Source organism: Chaetodon auriga, chromosome 3, assembly GCF_051107435.1.
Source record: "Chaetodon auriga isolate fChaAug3 chromosome 3, fChaAug3.hap1, whole genome shotgun sequence".
NCBI lineage: Eukaryota > Metazoa > Chordata > Actinopteri > Chaetodontiformes > Chaetodontidae > Chaetodon > Chaetodon auriga.
Window position 1 is genome coordinate 5,354,936 of NC_135076.1, and position 13,877 is coordinate 5,368,812.

The 13,877-nt window shown below is 40.4% G+C and overlaps 1 protein-coding gene across 1 annotated transcript in view; it reads left to right on the forward strand.

Moving 5' to 3' along the window:
* Positions 1-13,877, forward strand: part of LOC143315754 (uncharacterized) — an 86,525-nt gene that overhangs the window by 69,539 nt on the left and 3,109 nt on the right. Inside the window, exons 13-15 of the mRNA XM_076723131.1 lie at positions 7,541-7,583; positions 9,237-9,351; positions 11,353-11,455. Coding sequence (XP_076579246.1) covers positions 7,541-7,583; positions 9,237-9,351; positions 11,353-11,455 — 261 coding nt within the window. The remainder of the gene's footprint in view (positions 1-7,540; positions 7,584-9,236; positions 9,352-11,352; positions 11,456-13,877) is intronic.

The window sequence follows — 13,877 nt, forward strand, 5'->3', positions numbered from 1 at the left end:
AGAGCACAGTTTGTTTAATTAGCAGTTGAAATGAGCATTTTTTTTGCTTGCCTGTTTGTTGGACTGACAGTTCAATTGATCACTGAGATAGCACTGACTTGGAATGAAGTTGGTTCAGTGTTAAAAAAAGTAAACTACTTTTGCCGTGTTGCTTAAGCTCAGCTTCATACATTTCTCTGTAGCTTCAGTGTAGTGAAGCTTCATTTAATGTAGAGCACTGGTAGCTTAGCTCTCTACATTTTCAAAGTGGCTTTCCCCACACTGGTGTCTGGTGCTGCCCTTTGTACCTGACAAACATGTCCAGTGGTAGACTGACTGTTGTACTTATATAATATACTGTGGGTTTTCTGCTAAATAAATCCTGTTGAGATGCCTAATCCTGATTCCTCACAGTATCATTGCAGTGTCTGGGGACTAAATGCCCAAAGAAAATATTTTCAACATTATCTGTCATTTTGAAGCCAAGTTAAATATATAACATGGTAGCCATGGTATAATGGTAGCATTTTCAGCTAATAGCAAGATGACAATAGCGCCATAGGAACAGTCAGGAATCACCACAGCGATTCCAGTTTATCCTGAGGGGAAGATGTATGTCTGTAGCAAACGTCACGGCAACCCATTAAATAGTTACGAGACATTCCGATCTGAATCAATAATGTCAACTGTGATCACATTAGAACACATTTTCTTGCGATGATAAGTATCTGTACAATGCCAGTTCAATAGATGCCTATTGAATATTTGTCAAGATATTTCAGTCTCAACCAAAATGGTGGCCTAACTGACCAACAAAGATTACCATTCCACCATTCAAAGCGTGCAGCTAGCGTGGCTAAAAACAGTACATTCATTGAATTCTTCAGGACAATAAAAAAATCACAAACATGAGTAATCCAAGTTACAAGTCAATTTACGAGTCCAGATGTGTACAATTCAGCCTGTGAAGAGTATGTTTTCTGTGGCTCGGGAAGAGATTTGACTAGTCTTAGAAAATAACACCAACAGTTTGGACACAATATTTTTTGAACAGAAAGTCTGTGTAACAAGCTGGAGATGTGGCAGAATGTAATAGGATCAAGTTGATGTGGAGCGTAACCAATACTAGGGACTAAAAGCTGGAATATCTTTGCCTCTGGTCATTCAGTTTTGGCCTGTCTTTAAAATCTGTCTCTCACAATATTGCACAAGCACAAATATTGCATGTTAGATATTTCCTTTTTGGAACTCTGTGTGTCATAATGTCACAGTGTGTGACTGTTCTCCCATCATTACTTTACCTATCATTACTGAACCAAAAACTGCCAGAAAGGAAACCGACCTGCATGATTACACAGATAAAAGAAACATGACGTCAAGACAACAAAGTCAGTTTCACTGTCAAATGGAGATTGTTAAGAGTATCAGGAAACTGACTCTGGACGAGAGAAGGAAAGAGCTCAAAACAGAGCTGTTCAGAGAGTTTAGGGAAATGGGGATGGAGCATAGAATAAGAGGTGCTCTGGAAGTGCTTCAGCAGTGCAGGACAGAAAAAGAAGAAAGAGACAAAGAAACTGAAAGACTGCACAGGTTGAGAGAGAGTGTTTGTGAAGCATGGAGCAGGAAGGAGGCCACACAGATGGAGGAGAAGGAGAGTCGGGCAAATGAGCAAAAGGCCCTGGAGAGAGAAAAGAAAGACCAGCTGAAGAATGAGAGAGAGAAGGTCAGGATGGTGGAGGAGGAGCCACCCACAAGGCCCAGATTCACTGATCTGAAAAAGGAGCAAGAGAGGAGGTGCGAGGAGGCTGAGCTCTGCCACCTGCCAAGAGCAGGAGATGAAGCTAGCTTTAAGAGCCTGACCTGAGCTAAAGGGCCAGGAGCAGACTAAAAGAAATACTCTGTTCAGCAACTGGGTGGGTGAGGAGCTCCACTCTAATGGCTCCACCCAACCCCACTCCAGAGAAAAAGTCTGGTGTCTGACAGTACGGACTTATCTCTCATTTGCATTCATTTGTTTTAAATAGCAGTTCACTACTTATTAAATACTGCACCCTTAATCAGTGTGCTAATCATCTTGTCTTCTCGTATGAAAAAGCAGCACCACCAAAATCCACTGGGTCCCTGTCATGGCTGCAGGAGAAATGGATGTTTGGAGTCTGGCTTGACAAATAACATGATCATGAGGGGAGGAGGAAGCAGCCTCGCAGGCTCAAAGCAGAGGAGCGATGTGCAAAGTGGATGGCCTTCAAGGAGAAGCACTGGAGCAATTTGTCTGAGCAGTTTGAGGTTACACCATGTCCAGAAACAGCATCCTCAAGAAATCCATCTTCCTAACATACTATATGTCTGGATTTCATTGATGCTTTCTGAAGGTAATAAAGCTGCTGCATTGAAAACATCTGACTTTTGCTTTAGTTAAGATGTGTTTAAATACACAAAAGTCATGGAAAATGTAAAAAAAAAAAAAAAAATCCTCTTGAATAGGGGAGGTTATTCAAAAATACGAGGAAAGAGGCTGAGATCAATTAATTCTGAAGAACCCTGTTACGAGCTCAGAGCACATTTCCTCAACTCTGACTCATAAATGTGTTACCTCTGACATGTGGGAGTGGTAGCAAACTTCTCTGTCAGAAAGGCAACATTCAGATATGTCAGATGGGTCAAAGTTATTTTACAAGTCATGACTAAAATTCAAGTCTCTTAGCTATGAAATCACAGGTCAAGTCCAGGATTTAACCTTTGTGTTTTTCTCTCACTCCACCATGCAGATTACAGTTGTGGTTTGAAAATTATTTTTTCTACAACTAATGGAGAGATAGCCTATAATAATTTTTGCCATCCCTGGAGTTTTCATCAGCTCAAAATTAGTTTGTTCAATATCAATCAATCAGTCAAACTTTGTTTATATAGCAAGTCACACATCAAATGCAACACACTCACACGTGAAACAGAAAAGAAGAGTTAAAAAGAACACGTTTTGGTAAAAACCTTTAAATGAATGAAATAAAGTAGAATACAATAAAACTCATAACAAAAGCCAGGCTAACAGGGTGTATTTCTTTTGAAGATATCAACGCTATCTGGCCTTCTCAAGTCCTCCAGCAGGCCATTCCACAGGCTGCAGCCATAGTGGCTAAAAAACCAGACCCAAGGAACAACCAGGAGACAACTACTAGAGGACCTTTGGGATCTTGTCAGTACAGAGTTTAAAAACATGTCAGATGGGAAGTCAGGACAGTGATTTCTAGATTGATAAAAGAATCTTGAAATCAGTTGTAAAACTGTCAGGTCAGTGCAGCTTTCCATCCCCGGCCCCTGCAGTCTACATGCTGACATATCCTTGAGCAAGATACTGAAGCTGACGCCGTGTCATCATTGTGTAGGTGTGCCTGTGAATGATTACTGCTAATGAGCAGGTGGCACATAGCAGGCAGTGTGCGGACGTGTGTGAGAGTGGGTGAATGCTGACTGTAAAGGTGTTTTGTAAATACAGTCCATTTGCCATCAGGAGATTTAGATGTATTTGTCCTTCTGCAAGGAAAATTGTTTCCACCTTCTGTACAACCTCAGCTTACAGACAAACATACATACATGGACAGAAAACATCAAATTTGACAGATACATGCGTGAATCCCACACATCAGAGTGCAGACAAATACACACATGAATCCCACACCATACACCCACTACCTCCACATTCTCAAATTTAACATACACAAACACACAAACTCAGGCACATTACAGTCTAGATGTTCTGTTGTGTTATCGGCAAATACTGCAATATGGAGTTGGGTATCATCACTATAACTTTCAAAAGTAATGCCATGTCTCCTGACGACGCTACCAAAGGGTAGTACAGCTGAGGAAACAAAAAAAATTCTCTTCCTGTGAGGTAAGACGTAAACCACTTCAGAACAGTGCCAGACACCTTTGTGTTGCCTGTCTATGAGAATATTGTGGTCGACTTTATCAAACGCTTTATCAACAAGTTGATTCTAAGGTCAGAACATATCGATAAAACAGCCAGGATCGAGAAGGGTAGTGTAAAATAACAAAATAAAATGTCAATTTCTGACAAAGCTTGTGACAGACAAACACCACACTGACTTTAGTAACTTTATGATGAAATGCCTGGAAACTTCCCATCAGCCCCAGCTGTATTTTGTGTGTACTGTTGAGGATGCTAACACAATAATCTAAGATGATAAACATTGTACCTGCAAAACATTAGGATGTTAACATGTTAATTCGACAGCAGCCTGGCCAGCAGTTATTGAGATGTCTTGCTGTGCACTAAAGTGTCAGGTGGACCTTCATGTGTGTAAAACAGTCATGATAATCATATTTACTTGGTCTTTTTGGCAAGCCCTGCTGATGTGGCAATTACACTATGCGACTGCTTTGTTAACACAAGACATACAATGGCTGTGTACCAGATGTCATGCACAGAATGTGCACCTGGGCTGTGCTTGCACTCTAAGCACATGTTTTCTAAATTGAAGTTCAATTGTTCCCACCTGCCTTTAGGGTGAACTTCTCAGTTGTGTTTGTTGGGCTGCAAAGGAAAGCAGAAATAAACAAACTAATGATACCTCTAGCACTTTACAGCAGCAGCAGACAAATGGCCAAAATTAGTGTTTAAAATGGAAACACTGATTCACAGCTTTAGCCCTGACCTGCCGTATGTTTTACAACCATTTGTGCCTCATTTAATATTTACCCCTGCTGTAGTATTCTTGTATCTCCCCAGGAGATCCCTCTGCAGGCTGGGAGCTGGCCAGCTACCAAAGAAACCGAGGGAGCCGCGCTCCAACGACTCTTAATGAAGATTAATTAGGGCAGCCCTTTAGAAATGATAGTTAAAAGTGTAAAGGAACAGACAGAAGAATGTAATATGAAACCAAACTTTAGCCTGTTACAGGAAGTATCGGCACAAATTACTGGCAATCAAAGGTTTGTTGTCATTTCATTGGCTTCATAAGTTAAAAGCACACATGTACCTAAGCTCTCCAAATCATTTAAAGTGTATTTTATGTATTATGTTTGACTACTACGCTTGAGTTGTATAGTCTTCAGCCTATAGCCATATGAACGTTTACATACAAAAGTGATGAATATAAGTAACACAATATCATAATAACCCAACATTCTGATTTTATCATAGGAACGTGCTCTTAAGGTATGTTGTGTCCAGGTAAGAACCTCCTACCATTCCAGTAAAAATGAGCCTAAAACGCCATTCAAGGCAATACCCAAGGTAAATTTATAGCTGTTCTTAAACCATTTGCAGTACATGATTGGTTTTGGTCTCTTGAAAGGTAACACTCTGACCTCTATCACTCTCTCTAACACTCTATCCCCAATGCTCAGAATCACTGTAAGTGCTACTGGCATTGAGTAATACAAGTCTGAACACACTGAAGGGTTGTTCATATTCACATTAACACAGGCTCAACTGTACAATGAAATGTGTTGGACAAGAAAAACAAGTCACATATATATATATGTGTGTGTAAACACTATGTACACTCTATTATGAAAATGAGGATTATGTGTAAAAGTAAAGTGACAAGTGCTTGATTAGATTAGATTAGATTAGATTAGATTAGATTAGATTAGATTAGATTAGATTAGATTAGATTCAACTTTATTGTTATCGTCAGAGTGCAACACAGAGAGAGAATGAAATGCACTTTAGAAACAGTGCAGACAGTATTCTAGTATTATTGCACATTGAGTGTATCAGTCCTGGTTAAGTAGCAGTAGTTATGGTTAATAGTGCAAGATTAGATTTATGAGTACGGAAGGCTGACAGCCTGGTGGTAGGAACTGTCCTTGAGTCTGGTCGTATGTGCAGCCATGCTCCTGTATCAACTACCAGGCCGTAACAGGGAGAACAGTCTGCATGCTGGGTGGCTATAGTGCTTGATGATGCTTATGTGCCTTCCGCAGGCTCCACAGGTGGAAGATGTCCTTTGTGGCTGTGGGCAGAACAGCTCCTGTACCAGACTGTGATGCACCTCCTCTCTGTAGGCTGTCTCATCATTGTCCATGATGAGGCCCAGGATGGCCGTGATCTGTTTTTCCGTATCATTGGAGCTGCGCTTGGCAACACAGTTGTGGGTAAACAGGGAGTACAGGAGGGGGCTGAGCACGTAGTCCTGTGGTGTGTCCAGCTTGTGGATCAGTGAGGAAAAGGTGTAGCAACTGATTCTTACTGCCTGGAGTCTGCCCGTCAGGAAGTCAAAAATGCAGCTGCAGATGAAGGTCTCCAGTCCAAGATCAATATCCTCAGAGACAAGTTTTGAGGGAATGGTGGTGCTGAATGCTGAGCTGTAATCAGAGAGTACTCTCTTATAAGTATTCCCTTTATCCAGATAAGCACAGTGTGTCGCCAAGGTGATGGCGTTATTCATGGTTCTTTTTAGTCTGCATGCAAACGGAAGGAGGGTCCAGGGTGTTGAGAAGGAAAGAGCAGATGTGGGTTTTGACTTGTCGCTTGAAGTACTTCATGATGACTGACATCAATGTGACAAGGTGGAAGTCATTTAAACAGGAAGCAACTGGTTTCTTAGGGACTGGGACAATGGTGGATACCACTGACTGACTCAGGGAGAGGCTGAAGATGTTGGTGAAAACATATCCAAGGTTTTTGTTATCTTCCATGCATTTTTGTGATTTTGTTGTTTTCCTGTAACCTGTTACATGAGAGCTTTAATTCATCTAAGTGACCTTCCAGCTCAATCAAGCTAGCCATAATCCTCAGCATTTATTGTGTGGTCATGAGAACCAGCATCACTTGATTTTAACAAACTTAATTTTATTTTTTTGTGTTTTTGTCTGTGTTTAAACCACTATAATTTGTTCAGAATGCTGTCTCACTCTTATTGTCTTTCAGCTTTTTTTCCCTTTTATTCATTGATTTATTTTTTTTAAATACAAGTTCACCACCTTTAAAGGAAATAGATAATACAGATATCTGTGATAACAGGGGGACGTTTTCCATGACTAACCTTCAAATTCCACTCTGTCTTACTCACTGATTGAGTGCTCTGTTCGTTTATGTTTAAACAGTGAAATCTAACAGTGGGACTCTGACTCTGTCACTTTACTGCTTCTGGTGGGACATCTAATGATCAGTGCTATGCATTTTTCTCGTGAAATGTTGTTTCATACATTTTCCTGGAATTGCTTTCTTAACTATGTCAAATAACAGAAAACAAATGGATTTACAACATGGTGAAAACCATGAATTATTTGTTCTGTATTTATTTATTTACACTTCAATTTGAATCAAGAGTGTCTTCAGAACATGTGGGTGAAAGAAGGCAAGTGACAACAATATTGAAAGATCCAGGACTCCATTGTCAAGCTGGTGAAGTGACATTACAGATGTTAAACATCAGGTTCTGCTTGGATAAAGATATGCATTGCTCAGACACATCGATAGTGAGTGAGGGGAGACCACTTCACTGCACTCTACCACCACCCTTCAGCTCCAAAGCCGCCCCTGTAACCAACAGATAAACTGACTTTTCTTCTGTCTTTGTTTTCCCTCCAGGTCTGAGAAAGCAGGGGAGATTGCAACCATTCCATTGACTAAGGTAAGACTCCACATTCCTTTCTGTGTCTTTATATTGACGAGGTATAAGCCTGATGGAATGTAGCATTCAGCAGCACACTCCAAGTCAGTGGAGCTAATGAGGCTTTGTAGATGGTGGAGTGAAGAAACTATTTCTAGAGCAAACAGCAGTCCAGTTGACTTCTAAATACCCCATCACCTGGATGGCATTGAATGTTTATAGGTACAGATACAGATACAGATATAGATACAGCACACCTGTGTCTGGGGGCAGTGATGCTGTAACAGGGGTTGGGATCAGTGTGGATTGAAAACTCACACTACTGACATCTCATGTCTGTTGGATCTTTGGGGCTGGTTTTATAGTTCATTAGATGAAGTGTTTAAAACTACTGACATGTTATATTTGGTTATATTGGGTTTTAGGGTTATATTGAAAAGTAGCATTCATTTGAAGTAAAGCTCAGTTTTGTTTTTTGTTTTTTTTGGAAGATTCAGCCAGAGAGCTAGTCAGATGGACCTTTAGAAACCTCTGATGTCTCACACAATTACTGTGGACCAACTAACAACAATAACACACCCATTGACTCCACATACAAACACACTTTGTTAGCTTCAGAACCAAGTCTACAGGAAGGGAACAAAATGAGAGGAAGAAATTATGTATTACAAAAAAAAAATATATAGAACACCAGGAGGCATGATTGAGTGCCCTTCTTACTTAATTGTTCTTATAGATACAAGTGATTGTAATTGATGCATACTTAGGCTTAGATTAAATCTGCACAGGTTGTTTGATTACACCATCTTCTCAAACACCTTAAAACATGTAATGGCTTCATACAGTTTGGCTATTAGACACTAATCTGACCTTCTGGAAGTTGTAATCCATTGAATCTTTGTTGACTTTGTCTTGTACTGTCTCAGTCTTTGTTGCAAAGTGGTCATTTTGTCTATAGCACCTCTGTAATATTATAAAGTAGCGCAAGTATGGTTGTAAAAAGCTATAGCACAGTATATTGTATGTATGTTGAAATGCCCCATGCAGGGCCAGATAATGATTTGTGATGAATTCAACTGCAGCACGATATGGTCAGCCTGTGTTTGGCTAAAACAAATTCAATTACTCACAAAACAGTACTTCTGCCCTGCTAACAACTTCCTGTGTTGCTAATATGGAAACATGCAGTAATTATCTGTAGTGGCGGGCTGGGCCTGGCTGACAAACGTAATTGGTTGTCAGACATTGCACAGTGGCTTGGCCCCATTAAAGGGAATATAGTTCGGGAGGATAAAATTGGCTTCGGCAAGATTTCTGTGTAAACATCTTCTTAGCCCAACTCACAAAGAAGAGCTGGGGCCCACACAGATCCACAACAAATTCAGCCTCTGACTCTTTGGTGCAATTACTGATGGGACCCAGGTTTTATTGTGTCTGTCATTAAAATGAAATGTTTTCTTAACGGAGAGCTAAGAGTTTCCATTCCAACCAATGATTTCATGAGCACGACTTCAAGGAGGGAGCTGATCATTCCCTTACTGAGTGTCCAGTTTGTTTCAAACCTTGCAACTAGCTTTAAGAGCAAAGAACAAAAACGTGCCTCCCCTCTTCCTTGTTGTGTCCTCATTTTCAACATCCACCAACATCCATCACCCTCCCCACCAAACCATGTAGATTATTAATGAACGTTACAGGGCATACTCCTGGGTGGCTGAACTGATCCAGGTCTTTATAGCCATCAGCGTCACAGTGTCCTTCCTGGTGATGGGATCTGCCATGAAACACACCAGTAAGTTTACTCCTGCTTGAATGTCATTCAGTAATTTATTCTTTTACTGTTAATGTGCTTCATGTTGCTGCCACAGAGACAATTAGAATTAAGAGAAAATTGCTCGTGTTACTTTTACCCCGGTAGAAAGACGTGTGCAGGTGTCATGGTAATACTAGTGGTATTAGCAGCACTAAAGTCAAAGTTACAGCTATTCATTTTTTTTCTGTTAGACAATTTTGATATTTAAAGGAACAGTGTGACATTTTGAGAAATAAACTTATTCATTTTCTTGCATGTCTGCAAATGTGGTGCTACAGCCAGGAGACAGCTTAGCTTAGCATAAAGACTGAAGGCAAATGGAGACAATGGAGACAGCTGTCTGGCTGTTTTTTGGGCCAACCACTGTCACTTCCTGGAGTCTTCTCTGGGTGTCTGGCAGATTCATGATGACAGCAAAACTCCAGGAAGTCACTGTGCCCATTCGAGGAAAAAGGCTGTGTTCAAAACCACCTGCTATGCAGGCAGTACGTACTGATTTGGCTAAAATGTAGTATACAGAATGCAAACAAAGGCAAAATCTACGCAGATGTCATACCAGTATGCATCAGTCCATCTCGCCTGCTGTGTCACATGATGCAGCTAGCCAGCAGGCCAGTCACACTCACAGACCCCTCTCACCCCACAGTCACACAGACCACTGCAGCGAGCACAGCAGACCCCAGCATCAGTGGCAGAGGAAAGCCTGGCCCACAACTCAAAGCTGTAATTTTCATACTGCTGTTATTCTGTTGTTACATTACATTTTTGACATATTTTGTTGAACTTATGCAGCTATTGCCGAGGGCGAAATGTTCACCATGTACCACAATACCAGCATGAGCATCAACACAAACAAAAATACCATCAATCAGCAAGTTTTATGAAAAGGCTCCCAGCTTGATTGAAGCAGGAGAACAAAGACAGTGTTGCTCTTCCAAAGCAGCAGAAATACCAGGAGGACGAGCTCCAACTCGGATTGCATTTGCAGTAAAGTAATGTGGCAAAATGCCGGTGTGTCTGGTTCCTTCCACTCATCAGATATGTGTTCCAATCTCTCAGGTAAATGTTGGAAAATCATGAAAATCCACATTTATAATTTCTCATTTTTTTTAGAGAATAAGGGGATGCTGCACAGTAGTGGTGGTTTGCTGGCCTGGCCTATAGCATCCTGTTAAATAAATTGATGTAACACTATCACATTGTGTGCTACTATGAAAAACAGTCTGTAGTACACACTGCATACTGCGTTTGACATTAGGATGTAGTCACCAGCTATAGTCTGACACAGAATCCCTCTAACTTGTTGTTTTTACACTTCAGTTATTGTACATATTAAACAAACAAGATATGACATGTTAATTATTAAGTGTTAAAGGTGCTGGTAGATGTATTTTTTTAACCTTTGGACAGAGCCAGGCTAGTTGTTTCCCCCTGTTTCCAGCCTGTGCAGTTTTAATGTGTTGTACCACCATGGAGCTGTTTTTGTATGACGGGTCTCCGTTATGTTTATCTCATGCATGAGGGCACATCACACACGTTTGATGTGATAAACAGTACCTATGATTTCACGTTATTCCACTCATCACACAGGTGGTGGTTACAAGAGAGAGAGAAGAGAAGAAGACTGCAAGCAAATAAACATGGATATAAAAAATGCAGGATTTAAAATTGGCTTTGCAAATGTTTTATGAGCAAAGAAACACATTCAGCATGTTTGTTTAGACCTCAAGGATAAACACAGTGAGGCTTTGTGAATAATATTGAATGTTACTATGTTTATAAGTAAACTCCACAGGCCACCTTTAACCGAAGGCTGGCTGTAGCATCATGTTGAATGGCAGGATAATAGAGTGCTATCGATCTTCTAACTCATCTGTCAGCAAGAGAGCGAATGAGCAAATTTCCCAAAATATTGAAGTACTCCTTTAAGCATTAGGTATATAGTGATTTGTGTTGACTGACTGTTTGTGTTTCTTTCAGTTGATGGCCTGGTGAGCTCATTGTGGAGCAACAGACTGGAGTGGCTGTCTAAAGCCTGGGAGCGAAACCTGCCAAACAAACAGCACATCTGCTCAGCAAGAAGGTGAGTACAAAGTGTGAGAAGGGAGTGAAGCTGAAGTGTTTATCTTGCTGGCTCATCTTTGTGATAATAGAGCAGTTTATGCTCGAGAAAGAAAGAACCTGAAAAAAATGTCATCTGGTATAATGGTTAATGTCAGAAACTGACAGCAAATATGAGGCGGCGCACTGCCTCAAAGATCTGAAGGCGTGGGCGTTAGTTTGGTGTACCAGGTCCACCACCGTCAGCAGCTGATGCATAAAGGTAAAGACAGTGTTCACAACAGTAGCATATTTTTTAACCTCTCTTATGATAATCATCACTATTTATACAGCCTTGCATACGTACCATTGAGGCAACAGGAAACAACACTCCCACAGGGATTTTCACTTATTCTGGATGGCTCAAATTAAAGTTGGTCAGAGCTATGCTTGCAATTATATCATATATATCTGCTTTAAGGAAAGAACAATCACCTGTTAATTAAACTGGCAAGTATTTTGCTTGAACTTATTGTTATGAAGTAAATGTTGACTGCACAGTGTAATGGCTCGAGAATAATGACACCATCTGTGTTTAGATTGGTTCCCTACAAGCCTCGCTTTCACTATGCAATTTTGTCTGCCACCGGGAACAGTCTCCCAGGAAAATGACAAGTGACTGGCGATCCAGTCAGGCTGGTACTGTTTCTATCTGCTTTCATGCCTCCAGTATCGACTAAATGAATGAATGAACTCATGTTTTCTCTCCTAGTGTTTTCTTCAACTCTCCCTCCACCCCAGCGCCAACCCCTGCTGTAGTTACTGGTTTACATAAAGCAGTACCCAAACTATGATATTACTCCACATAAGATTTGGACAGTTTCATATTATGTACTCACTGATCTAGCTTCTTCCTTCTCTCTTATTTCCAAAGGGGTGTTGACCGTTTCTTTGTGGAACTTTGATGTCTGTTCTTTTTCCACTTATTCCACACACAATAATGCTGAACCAAATACTCCTCAAAAGTTGCAGTCTGTTCACACGGCCTGCTATAAAATTTTCCAAGGTTGGAACACACATCCACATTTTTGTGGAAACACCTCTGGATGTGGTTTGAGAGGTATTCTACCCAAATGATGAAATAGTGTAAAAACATATTGCTCAAAGATACATCAGTCACATTTTGAAGTCTACCTAGGTTGTGAAAGTAGCTTCTACAGGGTCTGTCCCCTGTGATAACGGCAGTTAGCCACTGTTCTCCCTATCAAAAAAAAAAAAAGGAAAAAGCAGCTGTGGATATTTTAACACATTCGATCATACAGTAGGTGTAATATGCTGTGGTGTTTATGTGATAGTACGTTGAATGATCTGAGGGGATAATCTATATTTATGAATGAGAGCTTTTGGAGTACATAGACAGTTGTTAGCTAGCAAGCTAAACTGTTTTTGTAAGCTGCTAAAGTGCCTAATGTTATTCTTCTTCTCAGGTTTTTCTAGCAGTTACCTGCTAAACTGCTCCAGGTTATTTACCACCAGTCTCTGGACTGGAGAAGGCCTGAACCTGAGACTGAGAAAACTGAGAAAACTAGGACAAACTGTAATCGGATGTGTGAACTGGCTAATGGAGATGCATACATGTGTCTTAGTGTAAAAGGAAATGGATTCAATTGCACTTGGATTTTATGTGGATATCTGACACTGGGCAAGTGTAACTGGAGCCTGCTGTGTTTACTCAAATAGTGAGCAGGGCCTTTGTTTGCCTCACCTGCTGAAGGTACCAGGCCTGTATTTGAAGCAGGTTTGTATTAGAGGCAGGCCTTTATTTCTAATTCCCTCTGTTGAAATTTATTGGTCATATTTTAATACGAATCCTCATTTTCATCCACTCCTGTTTAACCTGTTAAAGTTACTGCTTTACACTGTTGAAGCAAACTCAACACTTCCTGCAGGTATTTCAAATTAAAAGTCATATAGCATTTCTGTGGGCAGAAACCCTTCAAGTCTATTATTGTGAAACATTTGCAGGAAAAATTTGCAAAAAAAAAAAAAAAAAAAACCTCACTGACCCACAAAGACCCCATAGGCACTTGAAATGAAGCCGCTCTTGTGGCACTTGTGCATCTAACATGTTAGATGAGTAATCAGAAAAAGGAATTATCCAACATTGTTTTTTCCATCAGCCTCTATTAGAGACCCAGCTTTTAGTTAACTGCCATTTTTGAGTTTAGGAACGTTATTTTCTTTTCTCTTGCCTCACAAATGCTTACTTCAAAGACCATATGGCAGTACAAGTAGGACGCTTTGAGTTTTTGCCATTACTGGCTTCATCATCAATAAAAAGTACTCCAGCGCCACCAAAGACATTTTTTAAATGTTACTGTATTGTCATAATTTTAGTTTAAAGCAAACATAAAATCTGGATTATACTGTTGAGGAAGTTTCCTTTAGGCACCAGACTTTCGAAG